General features: G+C 44.4%; 1 protein-coding gene across 1 annotated transcript in view; it reads left to right on the plus strand.

The window, feature by feature from the left end:
• Positions 1–23,981, plus strand: part of LOC146352748 (PH and SEC7 domain-containing protein 3-like) — a 182,203-nt gene that overhangs the window by 51,234 nt on the left and 106,988 nt on the right. The window contains exons 5-7 of the mRNA XM_084834784.1: positions 17,608–17,820; positions 17,940–18,020; positions 20,379–20,491. Of these exons, the coding sequence (XP_084690910.1) occupies positions 17,608–17,820; positions 17,940–18,020; positions 20,379–20,491 (407 nt within the window). The remainder of the gene's footprint in view (positions 1–17,607; positions 17,821–17,939; positions 18,021–20,378; positions 20,492–23,981) is intronic.

Raw genomic sequence — 23,981 nt, forward strand, 5'->3', positions numbered from 1 at the left:
ACATGAGCAGGATGTGGAAGTGGTGCAGGAGGTTGAGAGTTTAGTGAATTTCTGGGCAATGAACCACAAACTGAGTGAATAAATAAGCAAGGGCTTCACAGAAGCAGTATGGTTTAAGATGAGCTTTGAAGGAGCAGAGCAATAAACACCATGTTTCTATTTCGGGAGGCAGTTTGGGGCACAAGAGGCAGCAAGGGGTGGAATTGTTTGGGAGCAGGTGAAAATAGAAAATAATTCAAATTGTTGCCAGACAATATTAGAAAACAAAGGAAAGACTAATTTCAAAGCAGTGAGATTGCTTGGTGGGAAAACGGCTACAGCTTTGTACAATCCAGTCAGTGCCTTTCAGTTTGTGCGGCATGGCTGTTTCCATCCGTTGTTCAGCAAGACTCTAGTCAGGCTGATGCACTGAGGCTGAGAATTTAACAGTGTGGCTTCTTTTATCCATTAGTCATGTCTGTCATAAAAAATAAAAATAAAAAGCCACAGCCCTGTTCGCGTTCTTGTCAGTTAACTCTGCTTTTCTCAACTGTCTGCCAGAAAAACAGGAGCACATAATTGCATTGAAATGCAGGGTTCTCCTTTCCCTTGGCACAAACTCCAGCAAGCAATAACGCAAGACTATTCAAGCTGTTTGGCAACAAGCTGATAAATAACGTGGAAATATTATTTTGCTGCTATTAGTGAAGTTTTTAAAAACCTACTTCAGAATCTGCAAAGTATATTCCAATTCCACATCCCTCCTCCCACAAGCAATTCAAAAAGGTATCATAAACACTGTGTTTGGGAGCAGTTGTTTCTCCCTTCTGGATGACAGAATTTAATCCAGAAGCAGATGTAGAAATCACTTGAGCTCTTCTTTGAGCCAGGCGCCAAATGGTTAAAGGGAATGTTAGTGGACGGAGGGGGAAGGTCAGGGGTGACTTCATTGTATACAGTGCTTGTTTGAAGCAGGTCTGTTGGAGGCATGTTTTGGTAGGGGACAGGGAAGAACGGGGAGGACGTCCTTAAATTTGTTTCCAGTTTTGATCCCCCCCCCTCCTTCCTTCAAGAGATGCATAAAAGCAGAGCCCCGTATATGGTGTTTGTGTGTCTTTCTGAAGCCATAAAGTGCCTGAGAAGCAGTCAATGGAGAGAAAAAAATTGCTGAACAGATAGAATGTGCTGATATCGCACTCATGCAGGGCATAGTTACGAGCTGACCATTTTCTAAGCCAGGTAATTTGATATTTAACTGTTACTCTTTTTTTATATATTATTGTGACTTAATAGAAGAATGGAATTTCACTCTTGGAATTAGCCAAAACAATTAAGTTGCTTTCTAAAATCAAGTTTGTGACTTTTAAAGTCAAGAACTGATTCTGTATGGGGACATAAATTAACAATGAATTGTGAGTTAAATAATCATATGTTGCTAAATCAAACCTGTGCCTGAAGATGGTGGGACTTAGTTCTGAGTAAACATGGGAATGTACTGTAGAGTCTCTGCCGTCATTCCTGTTCTCTCCTCCACCAGTTAATTAAGATTAATCATTTAGCTTTCAATGAAGGTGTCATGGCCCATAATTCTTTTGTTCTAGAAATTTTACCTGGGCTAAGATGCAATGAATTCTGGTTCAGTTTACTTGAACTCTTACAACCTGGTTATAGATCTCAGTAACCCCATCAATTGTAAATTAAATCAAATCGTAGGCTTTTCTTTTTACAATTACCTACTACTTATCATTGAGACAGATACATAATTTGTATGCCTGCTGAAGTTCTTGTGTTTACATGCACAACTCTGCTTTGGAAACAGTGATGTAAATTGTGTAGAGGCCATCCATGAAAATAAAACTTAGGTTTGCATATGTTTCTGTCAAGATTTTCACCCCTTTAAATAGATTTTAGGTTGCAATTAATTGCACCTCTCAGTATAATATCAGGCAAATTGCCCACCCTAGGGACAGTTGTTCGTTTTGGTTTAATCCTGCTTTAATGCAGGAAGTTGCTTTGATATTCTATTTAATAGAATAGGGTTGCTGGATCTCTTTAAGCCTGAGGGCTGAATTCCACTTCAGAAGGCAAAATAGGTGGGGTCAAAATACCTCAAACACCAGCATATGTTAGTTTAAAGCACCTACTGCCAGTAACTAAGGAGGAGGATTTCAACTTTTTAGATTGGGGGAAAACTGCACAAAAGCTGGGGAACCATTGATGGTTGGAGGAAGGAGGGAGTGGCTGGGGGAGGGGGTGTGGCCAGTTGGGGAACCCCAGAGACCTAGGTTTGGTCCCCAGGCCTGAGGTTTTGCACCTCTCTTCTGTTCAGTCATCCTGTAAAGTTAGACTTTGCACCCACTCTAATCTGCACATTCATTTGGAATTCTATTCTGTTTCAGGTGCTTGGTGTTAATTAGAACAAGTGATTTTTTTAAAAAAAATCTTAAACTTTTAAGTGTGTGTGTGGGAGGGAAGGTGGATGTGGGTGGTTCAATGATTTTATAGTTTTGTTGGGTTACAGCACAGCAGAGTTTGCAAACTCTGCCAGGGCACAGTAGTGTACAGTGAAAAATAAATACATTAAGGGCACAATCCTGTGCATGTTTAGCCAGAAAAAAGTCCTACAACTCCAAGCATTCCCCAGCCAGCCACTCTGGCTGGGGAATAGTGGGAGTTGGAGGACGTTTTTCTGTCTAAACATGCACAGGATTGCGCCCTAAATAATGTTGGATTCCTGTGAGGCTCTGGGTGCCCCCTGTTCCAATCTGCCTCCTCTGAGTACAGAGAAGTCTGCTGTGCCTTTGATCAGGAGGAACGCAAAGATCCATTCCCACCCGATGGAGAGACAGCCCGAAATTATTTCCATTTTATCATTTTAAATATTGCTGTATTAATTAGTATTAGCAGATTAGGGTGCACCCTTAAAGCAAACCCTTTCAGGTATAAGAGTGCAGCATGTCAACAACTTTAAATCCCTCAGTCATCAGAATGATAGAAACGCTGCAGTAAGGAGAAAAGTGTCCACCTGTTTACTTCATTTTTAGATTGTTTTTCATCCAGGATCACATAGAAGGTACATTTAATCCATACAAAACAATCTTGTAAGGTAGGTTGGGACCATAGCCACTCAGTTTGGTTCCTAGTGAGAGTGAGGATTTGAACCAGGATTTCCCTTGTCCAAACCCAATACTAGTCTAGTCAGTACACCATACACCTGTTTTAGTTTCAGCTGAGAATGTTCCGTAAGTTGGGACTGTGTAAGATCTTTTAAATGTAACCCACAATTTAGTTCCTCTGTAGTGTGATGAGGCTAACAGGTTGGTGCTATCACCCCCCCCCCCCCGGCCTCCTTTTCCCCATGACTTCTGGGCAGGTTTCCATTGAGTGAGTTAGTGGATGGCAGAGAAGCTCCATTTATACACACAGAGACATGGAATGACTTTGCAGCCTTAGTTTGGAATTGTGTGTGGGACCAGCTGGGGCACTCATATCACAGGAGAGTGAGCGTCTTCAAAGCATGCCTTTTGAAGGCCTTTCTTGTGTAGGACTTCAAAGTGTGACAGTACGTGATTTAAGCTGTGGTAATGCGGTCAATCAAAACCTGAGAGAAGATTGTTCGCCTGTCTTTTTCTTTTTTTTTTGAAAGAGGAGAAAGGGAGAGGTGAGATATTATTAAAAGTGAATTAACAAGGTAAATCGTTGCTTGACATCTGGTGAATTTCCTTCCTATTCAGAAATCTCTTCAGTGCAGAAATTCACATGAATCTTTTGTGTTGATCGTTACTTGTGACATTCTTACACACGTTATTCTCCATCATTACATGTTGCGACGGTGTAAAAAGTGTTTATAGGATATGTGCAACTAAGGATGAGTTGTGAATCTTTTGTTTATCTTTGAATCTTTCTCAATATGCAAAATGTAAGCCATTTTACAGCTCATCATTTTGAAAAGAGATCTTTTATCTTTACTGTGACAGAGCCGCTCTGAGAATATTTATAATGAAAGGAGACATATGAATTGATCAAGTACAATAAAATGAAATAATAAAAATACATTGAAAGGGAGAAAATTGTCCTTCATAATAAGGATTACACCACGCCTCTTCTCACTCTGTGGGACAATATTGCCCTTGTGTTGGAAGTCAAAGTTGCAGTGCTAACCAAGGGATTGCATGCTTTGCCCTGGCTGCGAATCATAATCTCATTAAGGACCTCTAGAATCTTTGAGGGTATCAGCAGGGCTTTTCCTTTTCTTTTTTAGTTCATATGCTTTTCTTAAGTTTTTTTTTTTTTTACTCATATCACTTTTAAAAATTCTAATTAATATTTTTTAATTAAACTTTCCCCCCAGGTTGTATAAGATTCTATTACAAAGGATGGTGTACCTGCAGGGGAGGGAAAGGGGAGGGAGAAAGTTCTTCAGGTTGTGTATGGGAATAAAGGATAGGCATGCATGTACGCATCTGTGGTAGAAGCTAAATACACACATGGAGTATTTGGTGTGCCAGCATCCATGATTATTGGGCTAAGAGTTCTATATAAGCCAACCAGATTTTTGAGTATGTATATGATGTTGTCTGAGACAAGCCGTATATTCAAAGACAGATATTGCTATCATTACTTAACTTAAACAGTACGAGTACTACCCTTCTCCATGTGTCAGTGCCTACATGTGGAGGGATCTCCACAAGACTCAACAGAACTCTGTTTTTCCATCCCCACTACTACCCTTTGGTTAACTCATGAGTGTTTGTGCAGGCAGCACAATGGGAGGTCTTTTTGTGCCTCCTGTATTTCCATCCAGGCTTCCTCTGTTTTTGTTCAGTTACACAACGGCTCTTGTGAATTGACAGAGTGGAGGGTGAATGCTGGATGCTAGGGATAAGGGAGGTATGCACAGACAACTTATTCTCTGGACTGCTCTGGTGTGCTGCCTGCATGTGCGCTCATCCATGTATAACACCAAGGCAAGGAGCAGAGGAAATAGGGCCCTGTTGAACCTTATGGGTATCCCTGTGGATGTAGGTAGTGTGCCCCATGGGGGAGGATCACACCCTGTATTTATACATCTAGTTTTGTAATGATTTTGCTGTGAAAAAAGGTTCCCTTTTATGTTAAGGCCAATAGGTAAATGTACTTACTCTATCCAGTTAACGCTTTCATCAAGTATCCCAAAGAGCTGTGTCTGTGAACTCTGTCTTGAAGCAGTTTCACTACATCTTGCTGTTGATCCTTTGCAAGCCAGAATCATTTTGCAGTATATACCTGCAAGTTTCTAGATTTATCTCTAAATTACATTATTAAAAGGTAAAGGTAAAGGTGTCCCCAACCAGTCGTGTCCGACTCTAGGGTGTGGTGCTCATCCCTGTTTCTAAGCCAAAGAGCCATCGCTGTCCGAAGACGCTTCCGTGGTCATGTGGCCGGCATGACTGAACACCAAGGTGCACGGAACGCTGTTACCTTTCCCGCCGAGGCGGTACCTATTTATCTACTTGCAATTTCTTGCTTTCGAACTGCTAGGTTGGCAGAAGCTGGGACTGAAGACGGGAGCTCACTCCGTCACGCAGCACTCGGGTCTCGAACTGCTGACCTGCCGACCTTCCGGTCTGCAGTTCAGCGTCTTAACCACTAAGCCACCGCGGCCCCAAAAATTACGTTATTACCTGGAAAGAAATCAAGCAAGTAAATGCATCAATCCAGGGATGCAATACTGACTCTCTAGCTTGTAGGCATGCTGCATTTGTTATACAATTTTGGAATCTTCAGATGTTTAAAACCTAGGGCAATTTTAGACGGAAGCTGGGTGTATAGTCTTAAAAATCATGAAAAACATGATGAGCTTAGAGTGCTGTTCACATGTCTAGTTTTTTCTCATCTGTAGCAGGATATTACAGAGGTGTGTGTAGAAAACAATTGACCAAATGCTGAGTTGTGTGGGTATGCAGACAAAGACTTGGGAAGCCGGCGGTCTTGCCAAGTGGCAAGGTGAATCTCACTATGTTTCTACATCTGACTGCTAAAATGAGAGAGAAGCAGGAAAATGGTAAATTCTTCTCACGATTCAGTGGGAAAGTAGAGACGACCAGCTTGTGCACACAATGATAAAATTACGACTTCTTAAATAATTGACCTGTATTCAGCCTGTCACTCCGTTGCTTCCGTGTATTTCTGATCAAGCACAGAGGTATGATAAAATTCTACTCACCACTGAGAAGGCTAATGACAGGTGTCCACGTAAGTTGTTACATGCACACCATGGTAAGTAAGCACTTGGTAAATGGTAACCTGCAAACGTACAGACTGTATAAGACAGGGGTTCAGAACCTCAGGCCTGAGGGCCAAATCTGGTCTGCTTGGGGTACTGATCTGGCCCACTGGGGCTCCCCAGAGGGCCATGCCCCCCTTCTCCTGACCACTGATCATTTGGTAGTTTCCTGGCTTTTGTGTGTTTTTTCCCCATTCTGAAAGGTCAAAGTGCCTCTCCTAAGGCTTAGATACTGGCAGGAAGAGCTTAAACTACAATATGCTAGCATTTTTGGCTCCATCCCTTCTGTCTTCAGCCCTGCCCTCCACTGTGATGTGGCCCCCAAGAACTTCTCAGAAATTCAATTTCAGGGCATCTGTTACAGTCCAGTAGTTCTTCATGTGATCCTGGCATAGGTTCTGCCATCAGGCTGAAAAGCAAAATAAGTTAGCTTCTCTATGTCCACTTGATTCTCAGGTACTCCAGACATTGAAAAGTCGGTCTGAAGTAGTTGTTGTATCGTTGTGGCCATTTGCATCATTGCTTCAGATGACTTGTCAGTTGCATCAAAGACAAATTCATTTGCTCATTCATTCGTTCGTTCGTTCCACGAACTGATTCTTAGACAGTACAAATGTGTATTCTGTCAGTGCTGGCTGTAATCCAAAGGCCAGGCTCCTGATAGCAACACTTGAATGGTGGTAAAGCAGTGCTGTGGCAGCCGAGCATGGCTTTTTTTTCTGTGCAGCTTTGCAAGCATTGCTTAGATCTGGCAGGTGCTATAAGCCTGTCGTCCCATCCAGCTAATATATATATTGTTTATTCTTTGGCAGTTGGTGCTACAAGGCGCCTAGAGGTTTGATGCTAGCTCCTAGGAATGTTTTGAGGGTCCCCCCCTTCCATTTCTGTGCATGACTGGCTCCGAGGAATGTGAAATATTTTTCCAGCTCTGGATTACAGATAGAAACACAAAGGTAACCAGATTCTCCAGCACTCATGTTGCCCCATGTTCACGTCCTGCTTATGAGCTTCCCAGAGGTAGCCGATGTGCTGCTCTTGGGAAATGGAACGCTCAGCTAGAAGGCCCTTGGAAATTCTCATATTCAGAAATGCAAATGAATGCTAGCCACCGGGGTATCCTTATTGTGGGATCCCTCCCTTACTTTATCATATTTGTGTTCTGCACTTTCCCATAGAAGCTCAGGACAGCATCCCATGTTTATGCTTTCATCCTGTTCCATTGGACTGCAGCAGGGGGCAGAGGAGGAAAGCAGGGCCACTCTCCATCTGCTGAGAAGCTAGCTTCATCTGAGTTTGCTTCTCCCGCCAAGTGTCTTCCAGCAGCCATTCCATAAGGCTGCAGCGGGGGAAGAATAAGAGAGCAGGGCCACTCCCATCAGCTCAGCCAAGAAACCAGCAGTGTTTGGGTCCTCTATTTGAGGAGGAGCCTCAAAGAGTTGTTATAAGAACTCTGTAACTAAGAACTAGTGCCCAAGTTGTGTTTTTCCTCCTTCCCCCCAATCCCTTTTCCTTTTGTATCATGTCCTTTAGATTGTACATTTGAGGGCAGGGACTGTCTTATCATTGATAAGGTGTTCTGGAAGCCTTTCTTGGCTGAGAGCAGGGTAAAAAATGCTTAAAGTAAATACAAATGAATAAATTGCAACAACCTTACAAGGTAGGGCTATGTGTAAAGAGTTGTGTGTGCCTGGCCCAAAGTCACCCAATCAGTTTTGTGCCTGAGCAGAGACTTGAATGCGGATCTCTCTTGTCCAAATCCATTACACCACACTGCATTTCTGAGAGTATTACTTCTCAAAAGAATGAGCACTTTTGTTATTAGCAAAACAAAAATTAATGGCCATATTGTTTCCATAATGTTTATTTATTTGTACTTGTTCCACAGTTTATATCCTACCCTTCTCATGCATGTGCATTACTCAGGGCAGCTTACAGCAATAAAAATAACACAATTGCATGATAAAACAGCAATAAAAAAATATATAAAATACATTATTTTAATGGAGGCAGGCTCAGCAGATAACACCAAAGTTAACCACATTAAACATTACTGCCCAGCAAGACACAGCTTGCTGGAACAAGGAAATCTTCACCAGGTGGTGGGCAAGGGAAAGGGAAGGGGCTAGTGGAATCTCATGGGGCAAGGTATACCACAGTTTGGGTGCAGCCACTGAGAAGCCCTACTGGTCGTGTGTCCACCATCGCCAGGACACAGAGAAGGGCCTGTCCACCAGAGCTTAGGCAATCGGCAGGCTGGTGTGGGAGGAAGCAGTCCCTAAGGTATCCTGGACACAAGACATCTAGATTAGCCTTCTTTGACCTGGTGCCCTCCGTATCTGTTGGCTTACAACTCCTACCATCCTGGCTGGAGATGTTGTAGGCCAACACATATGGAAGCCACCCAGTTGAGGAAGGTTGATCTAGGGCTTTAGAAGTAATCACCAACCCTTTTAATCCCCCTTGAGACTTGTGTAGTTTCAGTTTATGGTGATTATGGCACACTTGATGTTGGGTCATGATCTCCCATTTACTTGATTCTGAGCTACACTTGGACCACTTCACGCATCACATTTTTCCTACACAGAGATAATCTCCATGTTGTTTGCTACTATGCAGCAGCTGCTGTTTTTAAGCATATTTTAATTGCAGAAAAGAGACATTTTATTTATTTATTTATTTATTTATTTCATTTCTATACCGCCCAATAGCCGAAGCTCTCTGGGCGGTTCACAAAAACTAAAACCAAACAACACACAATAAAACAATTTAAAATGTATAGAACATTAAAACCAAAATATAACAATACAACCACAATAAAACCTAGCAGCAGTACAGGAGTTTAAAATACAGATTTAAAACAGCAAAGATAAAAATTTAGAAAGCTAAAATGCCTGGGAAAATAAAAAGGTCTTCACCTGGCGCCGAAAGGAGTACAATGTAGGCGCCAGGCGAACCTCACTAGGGAGCTCATTCCAGAGCCGGGGTGCCACAACAGAAAAAGCCCTCCTCCTAGTAGCCACCCGCCTCACTTCCTTTGGCAGGGGCTCACGGAGAAGGGCTGCTGCTGATGATCTTAAGGTCCGGGCTGGCACATATGGGAGGAGGTGATCCTTCAGGTAACCTGGCCCCAAGCCGTTAAGGGCTTTGAATGTTAACACCAGCACTTTGAATCGGGCCCGGAAATGGACCGGCAGCCAGTGCAGCTGGAAAAGTACTGGCGTAATATCAGCTCGCAGGCCAGTCCCTGTTAACAATCTTGCTGCCCTATTTTGGACCAGCTGAAGTTTCCGGACCGTTTTCAAAGGCAGCCCCACGTATAATGCATTGCAGTAATCCAGACGAGAAGTTATCAGAGCATGGATAACTGTAGCTAGGCTATCTCTGTCCAGATAAGGGCGTAGTTGGTATACCAGCCTAAGCTGATAAAAAGTGCTCCGTGCCACTGAGTTCACCTGTGCCTCAAGTGACAGTTCTGGATCCAAGAGCACCCCCAAACTACGAACGTGATCCTTTAGGGGCAGTGCAACTCCCTCCAGAACAGGTTGAATATCACCTAGCCGGGCAGACGAACCACCCACTAACAGTACCTCCGTCTTGTCTGGATTGAGTTTCAGTTTATTAGCCCTCATCCAGTCCATTACCGTGCCCAGGCACTGATTCAGAACAGTCACTGCCTCACCTGGTTTTGATGAGAAAGAGAGGTAGAGCTGGGTGTCATCCGCATATTGATGGCACCTCAGCCCACACCTCCGGATAACCTCCCCCAGCGGTTTCATGTAGATGTTAAACAGCATGGGGGATAAAATAGAGCCCTGTGGAACCCCATGCCACAATTGCCATGGCACAGAGCAATAATCCCCCAGCACCACCTTCTGGAATCGGCCATCCAAGTAGGAGCGGAACCACTGTAGTGCAGTGCCTCCAACTCCCAACCCAGACAACCTATCCAGAAGGATACCATGGTCGATGGTATTGAAAGCCGCTGAGAGGTCCAGGAGAATCAACAGGGTCGCACTCCCCCTGTCCCTCTCCCGGCAGAGGTCATCCCACAGGGCGACCAAGGCAGTTTCCGTTCCAAAACCAGGCCTGAAGCCCGATTGAAATGGATCTAGATAATCCGTTTCATTCAAGAGTGCCTGGAGCTGTCCTACAACATACATCTCTTTATGACACATGATGACCTGAATGCAGAGATTTATTTGTGGCCAGTATCCAAAGAACAGTGCAACTACCTCCATGTGCCCAAACAAACTTTGAGGTTATGTTTTTCAAACAATGCTCCTTTCTCACCTCTACTTCATGGCAAAGAGCTTCTTCTTTTTACAGGAGAGTTTCGGAAGCATTTTGTGATATGGCATGGAGGTTGGTTGTTTGGAGGGAAGAAAAAAAAACCCAGCGGGCAAGTTGCAGGCTGGTAATGAATTGGCTGATTCGTAACAGTAGTTATATCCTGCCATTCAGCTGTCAAGGTGGCCCTCAAAATCGTAAACGAAGTCACAAGTAAAAACATACATCCCAGGTCATCAAAAGAGATCAACCCACAGAAGCATTTTTACATATGTGCAGTGGTAGCAAATGCAAAGGAGCATCAGGATGTGCATCTGAGCCTCCCTGTGTGCCTGAGCATGCGCATCCCCATATGGAGCCTCTGGTTAAGTTTTGTGCAACTGGTACTGGATGGGGGGCTGCAATCATGAAACCATAGCCAAATTGTGAAATGGGCAGCAGAAACGTGTCAAAGTTGTAAGAGGCAGCACCACATTTCTAGAACACACACACACTATGAAAAGAAAAGCTCTCTAAGGTTCCTAGCCACCCGCATCAAATAGTTTGGCTATCAGTCGATTGGGTGTTGGATTTTTCTATCGTTATTGTTTGTATGAAGGGATCCAGTAATGTCTCTTGTAGCATCAGAGCCCAAGCTACAGGTCTCTTCAACGTTGGTCTTGTTTCACCGTGCTGCTGCTTTCTCTTGTGCATTTGTAATCTCTTTTCCTTGTACACACAGGTGTAATTTCAGTGGTGCAGAAAAGCTGCTCTGATAAAGAGATGTACGCTGGTGACCGCAATGGAAAGACTCATGAGAAATTGATTCTCAAAGAGTTGCTGTTACCAGTTAATTTCCAGGCCCAATTCTGTGTGCTGATTTTTAATGGTATGGATCTTAGACAGTAGCGTAGTGATAAATTTTGAAGTGCAGGCACTCATCGTGGCAATTCCCATAGTCACCGCCCCAAGGAGAATCCAAAAATTCAAGGAGCTGTGTTGATCCTTATTAAAAACAAACAGTTCTAGTAGTTTTATCTCAACCAGGAACAGGTCTTTTGTAAAGCTAATGGGTCTTAATTGCCCATTCAAGACCAAGTCACCCGGAAATCCTATTCATTACTCCAGGGAACAATATATTGTTGCTGGGGAAATTCATTGCCCTCCCAGGTATTATGAGCATTGCAGTTAAGCTCAAAGGAAACAGGGAATTCTGGATGGGGGGTACATAGCAGATGATGTCAGTGTCCCTGCTTATAAAAAAGTTCTAGCACTGCATCCCTGCAAGCCCTGGCTCCAGTACATCACTGAGTCTGGATATCTGAAGAAGCATCTACTCCTTTATGTGGTCTCTGCCTTTCCCCTAGACATCCTCAAAAGATGTCTTGTTGCATGTGAGCCAAACATCTGAAGTTCAGTGAGTGGCAACCTGATCTAAGAGCTTCTCCCTAGTGGTGCCCCTTCCAAGTGGCTCAGTCCAGATAGTTAGGAGATATGCCAAAACCTCACTGTCTTTTTTTTAAAAAAGGCTTTTGCTAATTAGCTTTATATTGACTGCAGCAGCATCATTTGAAATGCTTTGTGCTTGAGCCATTGGTGTTGCTTTTGCCTCTGCTTGTTTTTTTGTTTACTTTTTTTACTTGTGACACTGGCTGCAGTCCAACACATCTGGAGGGTACCAGGTTGGGGAAAGCTGGTTTTAGGATATTGTTTTAATTATGCATCTTAATCTTTTGTAAAAAAAAAAAAAAAATTGTTGGTAGATGATTGTTGCCACTTCGGGAAGCTTTTGGTTAAGAAAGTGGGATAGAAATCTAAGATTAGATAATGTAATAATAAATAAGGGTTCTCTGGCCACTTCAGCCTGCCTTTTCCTAATACCTACTTTCAGATTTACATTCCTTCTCTTACATGCCTGTTTCTCTTCTCCATTAACCTGCTTGTTAAATATGCCTGGGACAAATAATTCTTCTTAAAGAAATTTGGGACAGATAGCCTCTGTTGTCACTATCACTCCTATCCCATTGTCAAGTAGAGGGCAGTTTTGATAGGATGCTTCATCTTTCCCTGTTGGTAGGCCAAATCCAGAACACAACACAATGAATAGGTATTGGGCTGGGCTTTAGGCCGCATTTACACAGGTGGGACCAAAGATGCTATTCTCTCTATGGAACTTAATTCCCTTGTGATGTAACTTCTGCATCATGCCAAGGATCTGGAATGTCCAGCAGAATTTCCTCAGATCATATGGATGTGTGAATGGCAGGCATAGATTCTAGCTGCCTTGTGGTGGCAATGACGGAGGAGGCCATTCCCCCCTTCTTTGAACCCTCTGGCTTACACAAAGACAGGAAGCACCAGTTTGGGTTTCCTATAAACTTAAACCTAGGGAATTTTGCCAGCTAGCCACCCTGCAAGAACCATCTGAAGAGAGAGGGCAACCTACTGCCTGCAGTTCCTGTTGCCCCATGTACCCAACAGTTAGCCTTTGTTTTAGGGGAATGAGAAAACATGGAAAAGTTGGTGATGTGGATGGCTACAGTGTGGGATTCAACAGGTATGGTAAGATCAGTGCTTATGTTGAACAAGGGCTGCTGTTGATGTCTCTTGGCCACCGATACCAGATGCTATAAAATGGCCTTTTGGAGCTTTCTCACTTACATGAATAGCAATTGTACTGGAGCTTGGGGTGAGGCCAGAGGAAACTGAAGCATAGAAATGGCAACCTCTGTTGTAGAGTGGATTGTCTTTGACAGCCTTCCTCAGTTTGGTGCTCTCCAGATGTTTTGGATTACAACTCCGAGCATTGCTGACTGTTGGCCATGTTGGCTGGGGCTGGTGGGAGTTGAAGTCCCAAACATCTGGAGGACATGAGGTTGAGGAAGGCTGATCTAGGACTATACTGACTGCTGACATATGATCCTGTGAACACGCTTTTTATGGAGCTTGGTTCATCTTGTCCAGCCCTGTGACTGGCAGTGGCTCTCTCCAGGCTCTCAGGCAGAAGTTATTCCTAGTCTTGCTGCTTCGGAGCCTTTTTAATTGGAGGTATCAGGGACTGAACTTGGAACCCTCTGCATGCAAAGCATGTGCTGTGCAACTGCTTTATGGCCCCTTCCCTGAAGTTGATCTTTGGGTTTCTGCCTGTGTAAATTTATATCTCGTTATTCCATTAGAAAGCTCAGTGCCACTTATCTGGGTTGTCTTGGTGGTTTCCCTACACAGGCACTGGTCAGGTCAACACCCATTTAGCTTTAACGATGCCATAGCGTCGGTTGCTTTCAGCCTCTGTTGCTTTCTCAGTCTGAAGGCATAGCTGGTAGAAGCAGGAATAATTCCAGAAGGATTATGTATTGAAGTGGGATTTAAGGAGATTTTTGCAGCCAGGAGAGGACCAAGAATGTGCCTGTGAAATGTGCACTGGCTTGGTTAGAGTGTTTCAGGATAGAAGGGAGGGGCAGGAACAATCAAGATTAAATTTCAAGGATTTTAAAAAACAATTTTATAAAACTATCAACTATGCTATATGCATGAACTTTTAGAATGGACTAATAATAATAATACCTGTATTGTTGCCCAACCGAATTAACAATTCTAAACCCTAGATTAGATTTTACTTTAAAAATCCAATCTTTTCCAGGCCTCCCCCTTCCCCATGGATTCTTTAGTACTATAGCCAGGGTGATGAAGCACACCACTCTTGAGTCCTAATACTCCAGACTGAAGCCAGCACGGTTTACATTCACTGAGTTTTACTGCTATTGTCCTAACCCCAGGCTAATGGTAGCAGCCATGCTCTTTCAGGCTGAATTTGCTGCTGCTTCTCTGTCATAAACCTGTTCACTGTCTTTCTTTTAGTTTTCTTGGCTCTTTCTCTCTTTGGGGTCTTCCTTCTGCAGCAATCTCTCAGCTACCTTTCTCTTTAAAATTTCCTAACAGTTCCTCCTCTGCTCACTGCCTTCCTCCTTCTGTTGGTCAGGGTGAAGCTTTTATAATGTCATCATCTTAACCCAGGGCATTACATCCTTATTCTCCCAGAGCTAAAACTGGTCTGCCAATGCAGCAGAATGAGGCATCTTTCTGGGGGTAGAATGGGAAATAGAATGGATTATTACCACAGCTGTCTGCAAATAGGGGCGGGGAGAATATAGTTGTATTTATTTAGTTCCCCCCTCAAATAAAAAGCAGAGCAACTGGCATGATAAAATTATGTCCATAACAAAATGATAATATCAAAAACAGAAACAGGTGCATAAAACAGCAAATTAACAGTCCTATAAGCCATCAAAACAACAGCAGGTCAAAAAAGAGAAAGTTCTAACACAAACATTTTATTTTTTTAAAGCACTTGGCCCATGCCAAAGTCCTCTCTTAAAAAATCACACGTTTTACTTGGCATCTAAAGCTGTTCGTTGTTGAGGCCAAATGGACCCCCCTAGGAAGGGCTTTTCACAAAGCTGGTTCCATAACCAAAAAGGCCCTGCTCCCCATGAAGGTCTGCCATAGCCTGGGGATTTTGGAGCAAGCCTCAGGAGCAAAGCACACATTCTTTTTCTCCAAGAATAAGTGCATGGGCCCTGATCTGGATAGGGACCCTAGTGTGTGTGTGTGTGTGTGTGTGTGTGTGTTTGGGGGGGCTTTAATCTTTTCCACTGCTGCAGTCCCAGTCTGGATCCCCCACCCCACCCACTGGGCATGCCTGAAATATATATTGCCAAACAGTGATCCATTTGCAATAATGAGACTTTGTTGTAGAGATACCCAGGTGTCTGTCACGTACCCAGCCCCTGACTTCTTTTGTAGTCAAGCTGTAACACCGTGTTTCCAGTCAATTACTTTTATTATGCAAATTACAAACAAACAGGCCTTGCTTCATGCTACAGGCAGTATCCTTATGCAGCAATTGACAACAAGCTTTCCGAGCAGGCTTTGCATAACACAGAAGGCTTCAGATAGCTATCTGGGTTAAAGCACTATGAATGAGAGTTGCTACTAAACTTCCTCTGGCTACCATGGACCCCCCTTCTCAGACTGAGTGGCCTGCCAAGTCCTACCTTCAAGGTGTGTCTTTCCATGGGGTCGCCTCCCATGCCGCAAGTCTGTTGGAGCAGCTCATGACCCTGTGTTGCTTCTCCCTTTTTGTCTGACTTTGGGGTCTCATATTCCCACCCCCTCCTCCTCTTTGCTAGGAGCCTGCATTCCCACAGGTTCAGGGGAGGGCCCGGCTGGGCTGTCATTGAACTGATTAGACTGCAGCTGGGCTTCACCCTTTCTGGCACTGCTATTCTCACCAGGCCCCCTGCCTCCTGCAACCTTGAAGCCTCGACAACTCCTTCCACTTCCCCCTCCTTTTCTGACTCAGAATCGGTTCCCATGTTTTCTTGGGGCACATCTGAGAGGTGCTGGGCCCAATCCCTACTGTGTCCGTTGCTGGATCTAGCAAGTGTCAGGTTTTATTATAGTTGAGGAAATGGTGTCCTTCAACTGATGACATTTGGCTTAGAGAAAGTTAGAGATAGTGACCCCATCACAATCAGTAACCTAAACTTGCATGTTTTAGTATTCTGTTTGCCTCAACAATTTCCTCTGAAGAGCCATCATCTCAGTTCAAAAACCTGTCTGGATTCAGCTTGGTTGCTGCTTATTTTAAAGGAAAAAGCAGCTTTTGTGCCTACTGCTTTTACCTCTTGCATTTTAACATTGGTTTTTAGGGAATATTAATCTACAATGGAATTTTGTCATGGGGGTGGTGGTGAAACCTCTGAAAGCTATCAGCAGAGCTTCTCTAACATCCCACTGGGTTGGGCCAGGCAGTTTGTCTGTGGCTGCCATTGGCTGAGCTGCTGTGATATAAAGGGTCTCTGATGCCATTGGCTGAGCTCTATGAACCCTAGCGAGGAGCATGGATGGCAGAACAGCATGGAGAAGGGAGAGAGAAAAGGAGCAGAAAGGAAAGGAAGTTCCCAATTCAAGGTGTTGGCATTGACCTTTAAAACCCTATATGGTTCCAGCCCAGTCTGTCGTAAGGAGTGCCTCCAGCCACAGAAGGGATGCTGCTGAACGAGATCGGCCTCGGAAGGCCTTCTATCTGTCCCATCAGCCAGGACAGCTAGGTTGGTGAGGACTAGAGAGAGGGCCTTTTCTTTGGTGGCCACCACTTTGTGGAATTCCCTCCCTAGTGACCTCCGCTATGCCCCTTCTTTGATGGATGATCTTTCACTGGGCTTTGAAAACTTGGTTGTTCAGGCGGGCATTTGGGGTGGGTTAGGGTATTTTAGAGCAATGTTGTTTTGTTTAGTTGATTATGTTGTATTTTGTGTTGTCATTTGTATTGTACGCCGGGTAGCTGGCCAGGCGGGCAGCTAATAAATCTAAATAAATAAATAAGTTATGGGTTAGACTAGCCACTGCTAAATCTACAATTCATGAAGGAGTTTGTTTCAAACAATGTATACATTTATTTCCTTTGATGTTCAATAAGGATATGCTTGTGTACTTCTCAAAATGGGATTGCTTTCCTGAGTTCTGTTAAATTTGGGGGCCTATAGATGTAGGTCTATAGGCCCCCAAAGGACGCTTTCTTTCTCCTTCTTCCCCCTCCCCCCCGCCCCCTGCCTGGCACCATCTCCCATATGTGTTTTCCAGCACTCGAGACAGCAGAGAATTGCTTTGGTGGTTCAGCAACTTTGAAAATATGTCATGTCGATTTAGAACTGATTGCAATCCTATAAGCACTCAAGTGACATTTTGTTGGACTCTGTGAGATGGACTTCTTGGTAAGCTTGTGTGGTATTGAGGCTCCTGAACTCAAAAAATAATTGTAAATGAAAGAGGAGAGTATAGATATAATTCACCAGGAAGCTCTCCTAAGGAAGCCCACTGAAATGATAGGGTTTGTGTAAGTTCACTTCAGTTGAACTTCTGGATAGACTTCTGATGGATTTCTTGATTTTGTTTGTTGTATGATACAAGCTTTGTAATCGTAATTTCTTTCCTTTGATGTTAAAAAGCAATTGTCCTTGAAAAACATTAATCTTTTATTTTCTCTCTCTCTCCCTGCCCGCCCACCTCCCATAATATTCTGTTTTGTTTCATAGCAATGCAAGACTGGAATGTACAGCACCACTAGATGCCACAGGGGACATGGGAACCAGTGATTTTTTGGAAAAAGAGGGGCACGAAAACTTGAGCCATGACTTCATCAACGGTGCCACCAGTGGCAACGTGGAAGCAGCCTGCAGGCTGGCAAAGCGCCTCTATCATCTGGACAGATTCAAGCGGTCTGATGTAGCAAAGCACTTAGGGAAAAAGTACGTTCTGGCTTTCTACCTAAAAGGATGTTCATACTGCATCTGCAGAATCATAAGCACATATAAAAGCTCACTTTCTGATATGACCTGTTGCTTTTTTTTTCTTTCTCTGTTTTAAGCAACGAGTTCAGCAAACTTGTAGCTGAGGAATACCTCAAGTTCTTTGACTTCACAGGCATGTCTTTGGATCACTCCCTCAGGTATGAAGTCATCTCCTAAACGTCTTGTCTTCTGGGCTTGTGTCTTATCCAGTGAGAATCCTATACACGCCTATCTTAAAGTGCATCTAATGGCTATATAGTGGGGCGGTAAGACTGCCCTTTCCCTCCCAGCGCTAAGCCTGGCTTGCCTCTTCCCATTCTGTCCTGGGGCCTGACTCAGCTACTTGCATGGAAGATAGGGACGTGTGACATTGGGAATTCCATTCCGTTTAAGCACAGCAGGATTCTGCAGTGTTTCTGTTCCAGCAAGTGGCGGCGAACTTTAGCAGATTTTTCTTTGATTCTGTACATTTTTTGTCCCTTTTTTTCCAGCTCTCCCTCCATTTGCACAAATGGTAATTTGTGAAAATTGGATTTTTTTTGCGGGGGATCTTTAAATTTGTGCAAATGGGTTTGTAATTTTAAAAAATATTTTTAAATTGGTGATATTATACAAATGTGCATGTCCATTACGTAGCACAGAGGCATATTCCCCTCTTGTAAATATTCTTGTCAGTTTCATCCTCTCCACACAGGACTTCATTTAGCCCAGCAGAGCCATATTCCCTATGTGTCAAAATACTTGCCAATTTCATCCTCAATGTAGGTGGTTCCCCCAGGGGTGGGGTGGGGAAATTGATAAGTTCTTTGACAAGTATGGAACATGGCTAAAGGAAGTAGTGTGTGGAGAGGATGAAACTGATAGGGATATTTACAAGAGGAGAATATGCCTCTACGGGGCTACTTAGTGGACAGGTGGACATGGGATCATGCGCAAGATTGCCAATAAAAAATATTTTGATGATTATGCCCTCATTTGCACAAATTTCAAGATCCCACCCCCCAAAAAAACAGTTTCCGCAAATTGCTGCCATTTAAAACACACACCATGGAATCCGCATATTGGCTTGATTCACTGATGCCATCGGGGGGGAAATGGAAAGAAATCTGCCAGGGGGAACCCGGAAAAATCTGTCAGGTTTTCACCCCCCCCCCAAACAGATTTCTCGTACAAGCCTAATGGAATATAAAGCATAATCCAGGACATGTAGCCCTAATAGCCTGCTGTCCTAACTCAGGGAGGGTTGAGCAAAGATTTCATGGTATTGGGTCAATGTGTAGTGAGCTCTGGACCACAGGAAACTGCCTTATTCAAGGTCAAGCATGATTTTTCCATCTAGCCCAATTTTGTCTACTCTGGCAGTGGCTCTCCAAGGTATGAGTCAAAGGTCCTTCCCATCCCCTTCTACTAGATCCTGCTGGCTGGAGGTGCCAGGATTCAACTTAGGGCCTTCTGTATGCAGTGCATGTACTTTACCACTAAGCTACAGTTCTTCCCTGCCTATGTACCACTTAAATGAGCTGGGTCTTGGGGCAAAATGATCAGATGTGAGCTAGGGTTGGGATGGGCAGATAGGGTCCTGCTGTCCCACTTTGTTTTGAACGTATTTGCTTCAAAATGAAAAGGGCTGTTTTTCTTGTAAGGACTGGAAACCCATGAAACACCTTCATCAGCCCCACAAGAGGCTGTGTCGTTGTTGTTGTTGTTGGGTTTTTTTTTTAATGCATTTGTCAAATGTTGGTTGTGCAGTTGTCTGATCTAGAGACTGAGGGGGAGAAGAAATAACAGCACCATGAAAGATATATAGGGACGGTTAGAAGGGAGGGCTGAAAGACTGAGAGAACTTGACAGCTGCGTCATTTAAAAAAGCTACACAGCTGTTTTTATTAGCTGGATTTAGAAATGTGTATTTTCGGGATGTGTCCTCCCTGCTGGAAGACAGATTTAAAGCAAGCTCAACATCTAGCCGGTCATGTATGAGTGCAGGACGTGACCACATTTAGAAAAGCAGCAATTACACCAAGTCCCATCCCTCTTTCCCCAGGTTTCTTCTCTCCAGGAATTGTAGCAGAAGTTTATTTTCTGTCACATTTCTGAATGTTTATACTCTCTAAATGTCTCTAAAATTTTGGGGTTTGTCCTGGATTTTTTTCCATCAAGAATTGAAACTTAATTATAGACTAGCAACACAATCTGAGGCTGGAGGTGGACAACAGATTTTTAAGAAAGTCGAAAGTGGCTTGAGAGACACCACACTTCTTGTACACACATTACTTTTCTCCTACAGTTACTTCTGCTCAAACAGCTTTTGCAGGTTTTAGAAACAATGCAAAAACCTGCAATACCTGTTGGCCCAGGGGTGAAAGTGGGATGACTATATGCCACTCATCAGTGATTGCTCTTTCAAACCATCCTCACCTCTCTGGAAAAACTGTCCTTCATTCCCAGGCTTGGCACAAACATCTTCAAAGGTAAGCTTGACTTTGTGTTTTTTTCTCTTTTAAATTTGTTTTTAGGACATTCTTTAAAGCCTTTTCCCTCATTGGAGAAACTCAGGAAAGAGAGAGAGTTTTAGTTCATTTCTCCAACAGATACTACGAGTGCAACCCAAATGCCATTTCCACGCAAGGTATTTTACTTTTATTATATTTAAATCATTTCTATCCCACCTTTCCTCAGGTAGATTCCGAGACGGCTAATGACAATAGCAATTTTAAGGATAGGGCTCAGCACCTTGGATAGCTCCTTTAGAGTTCTGGCTGGTTCTGACTGAACCCCAGAATGGTTGCATGGCTCCACTGAAATCGAAGCCACCAGCCTCCACTGGATTGGAAGTGGAACTAGGGAAACGTTGCCTGTAAGAAACAGCCAAGGGAGAAAACACTATTTGTTGTCGGGGTCAAGAATTTGTTAGGACTAGTGTTAAAATATTTTATTATAGAAGGGAGATGTCCATATCCATATCTTCAGCCATGTTGTTCCGCATGTCTGGAGCAGCCTTTTGTTCTCCCTGAGGGCAGTGCAATTTAAAGGGCCAAAGAGAAGGGCAGGTGAGAATGCTCCTCTTTCCTGTGGCTTTCCCCCCACAGTCCCTCCCCTTGGATGATTTCTTCCCAGCCAGATTCGCTTCTGGATGAGCAAAAGGCTCTTTGGCTTTTTAAATTGCAGCCCTTTGCTTTACAGGTGACGAATGGAGCAGACCCATGTTTATAGATAGGCCTCTGACACTGTCATCTGTGCTAGGAGTGAGCTGAGAACCCCATTCAAATCTTGCCTCTGCTTTTAAGAGGTAGGTGGCCACTGTCTCTCTGATGTGTGAGTGATAATAGTGGCTTGGCTCATAAGAATTGCTGAGATAAAATGAGTGCTCCAAAACACTATATAAATGCTAAACATTCTGTGCCGGTTCGCACATCATGATAAGCCACCCTGAAAATAAGCCATGGTGGGTTGGTTGTTCGCTTGCTAACCCACGTTACTCCTGACAGACGATCAGGGGCAACTTGTTTCCCCTGTAGTCCTCCCACCTGCTCCTGGCATGTATCCCATGGGCCTCAGCAGCATAGCCTCGGCAGCCTACTCCACTACTCTGCTAATGAGCGCAAATGTACTCATTAGCAGAGTAGAGGGTTTTTTGGGGGTAGACTTTCTTTTCACCTGCAGGAAGATTTGCGCATATTTAACATATTTTTTCCACCTTCAGGAAGATTTGCACAAATGTAACATTTTTTTTAAAAAAAGAACGTTTGAGGAGATTCATGCACATTTGCTAAAGCCCAGAAACTACTGCAAATTTGTGCAAATCTCCCTAAAAGTTAAAAAAAAAAAGAGAGTTAAATTTGTGCTAATCTCCCTGAAGGTGGAAAAAACCCTGTGTCTTTGTCTAGGGAGGTGACAAAGTAGAGGAGTAAATTGACTATTGTCATTTCAAGATGTAATAGAGAGGGGATATCATTAGCAAGATTGTGAGGAGCAACCGGGTCTTTCGCCACTCTTCTTAGGCGACTCCATAGCCCTTTCCGACAAGCCACACGCAAGACATTATGCTGGGTTTGCACATCACGACAAACTACCCTGAACAATCCAACAACAAGCCGTGTGTACTCAGGGTGGCTTGTGTGTGATTAACAAACCATGGTGAGGAAACTGCGTCGGGTTCGGATGTCACAATAAGCCACCCTGAAACAAACAAGTCTGACAACCCACCATGGGTTGTCATGTTGTGCGAACCAAGTGTAAGCGTTATCCATGGATCCCCTTCTCTCTCCTCTAAGACCCACTGACCTGGTTTGCATGATACGAGGGTGGTTAATAAGCCATGGTGGCTGTGCTGCTTGCATGCTGGCCTGATTTATATAATTACCATTGCAGGGCATGGCTTGTCATCACATCTGAACTTGGTGAGGGGTGGGTGGTTGGGGTGGTTAACAAACCCCCTAGAGCTCATGGCCTATTGTAGGGTTGCTGGGCTTGTTAACCACCCCAACCATCCATCCTCATTGGGTTTGGAAGTCACAACAAGCTGCGCCCAGCGATGGTAATTATGTAAATTGGGCCAGCATGCGATCGGCATGCACAGGGTGGTTCGCAAGCCACCATGGCTTGTTAACCACCCCTGTGTCATGTGAACCTGCCCACTGTGTGAGCCAAGGCTTTTCTGAGCCCTTCTGACCTTCCTACTGCCATTCCAACTCTTCTCTATTTCATCCCCATTTCTTGCAGGGTGGGCAGTAGGTAGGCCTCCAGATATTTTGAACTTCAGCTCCCAGAAGCCCCTGCCAGCATGACCAATGGTCATCTGGAGATTGGTCTTCTGCCTACCCCAGGCTTATGGTCTGATTCTTGACCCCGCCATCCCCATCCATACTGTGTCCATAGCACTCAGAGCCAGGCTGCATGTTACAGTCTCCAACCAGTGGGGCAGCTGCCAGTGACATGCTGCTAAACAATGTGGTGGCAGTGGGAATTTGCCAAGGGGATGCTGATCCCCATGGCCACTGTAATGTGGCAGCCCAGCTTATATTAGTACTGTTGTCACATTCTGCTTTTCCTTGAGGAAGCCCAGAGCAGCTGCTACAGGGCTTCCTCTGGATTTCCCATCCAGGCACTGAACACATCCACACCTCCTTAGTTCCATGCACACCACAGTATTAGGCGCTCCCAGACTCTTTCCTGATCAGTAGTTGCAGTCATTCCTGAAGGCAACATTGATAAGCCCTAGTGACCTGTCCTGACTATGGGACCTTCATATCCAGAGGCAGGCCGCCTTTGACTGCCAGATGCTGGGGGCAAGCCTCATGGGGTGGCTGTCACTATGATGACCTGCTTGTGAGCTTCCCAAATAATGTATAAATGTTTTAGATACACAAATCTGCCCAAGCACTTTGGAGACAGTGCTGAGCTGATGGAGCAAGGCAAGTCCCGTAGTCATCATTATCATCATCATCTGCACTCTTTGTGTTCCTGTGCTTTACAGAGTTACATAAGCAAAAAAGACTGGTCCCCACCTTGCGCATCTTACAGTGTGAATGTTGATCCTGGGTGAACATGACGGGGGAGGAAAAGGAGAGGCGGCAGTAACACTGTGAACTAGTGCAGCTACATCTACTTCAGTTTAGTTTCTGATGGAAGAATGAGGATTAAGGGGTTAAGCCAGTGGCTTCATGGACAAGGCCAGTTTTCAGGAGGGATTTAAGGCAAGCAGGGAGAGGTGGCACTGTTTAGGTCCAGTGATCTTCGCTATTTTTCAAGCAGGGGCCACTTGGGCTCCAGGCACTGCCACTGACGCCACTTGGGTGCCTTTCCTGGGCTGTGGAGGAGGGGCTCTCCTCTCCCTGCCCCTCTCTCAAGCATTGAGGCTGCGCACTGGACCTGGCTGGATGCTCTTTCAGGCCTCACCTCCCTATCCCCCTCCACATCATCCCAGCAAGGCCACATCACTCACTCACAGTCCGACAGGCTCCCCTGGTCCTTGGATTGGTATGGACCTTTTTCTCGACACTGATAGAGTGCTGTGCTCGACTCAGTGCTGCCAGGTCTCCCAGTGCAGATCCGTGTTGCTTGCTCGCTCGCTCCCTCCCTCCCTCCCTCCCTCCCGTGCATGCAGTTTCCCCTCCATC

This window comes from Heloderma suspectum, chromosome 2 (genome assembly GCF_057233095.1).
Source record: "Heloderma suspectum isolate Gila_16-S chromosome 2, 16-S_ref, whole genome shotgun sequence".
In the NCBI taxonomy this organism is placed as follows: domain Eukaryota; kingdom Metazoa; phylum Chordata; class Lepidosauria; order Squamata; family Helodermatidae; genus Heloderma; species Heloderma suspectum.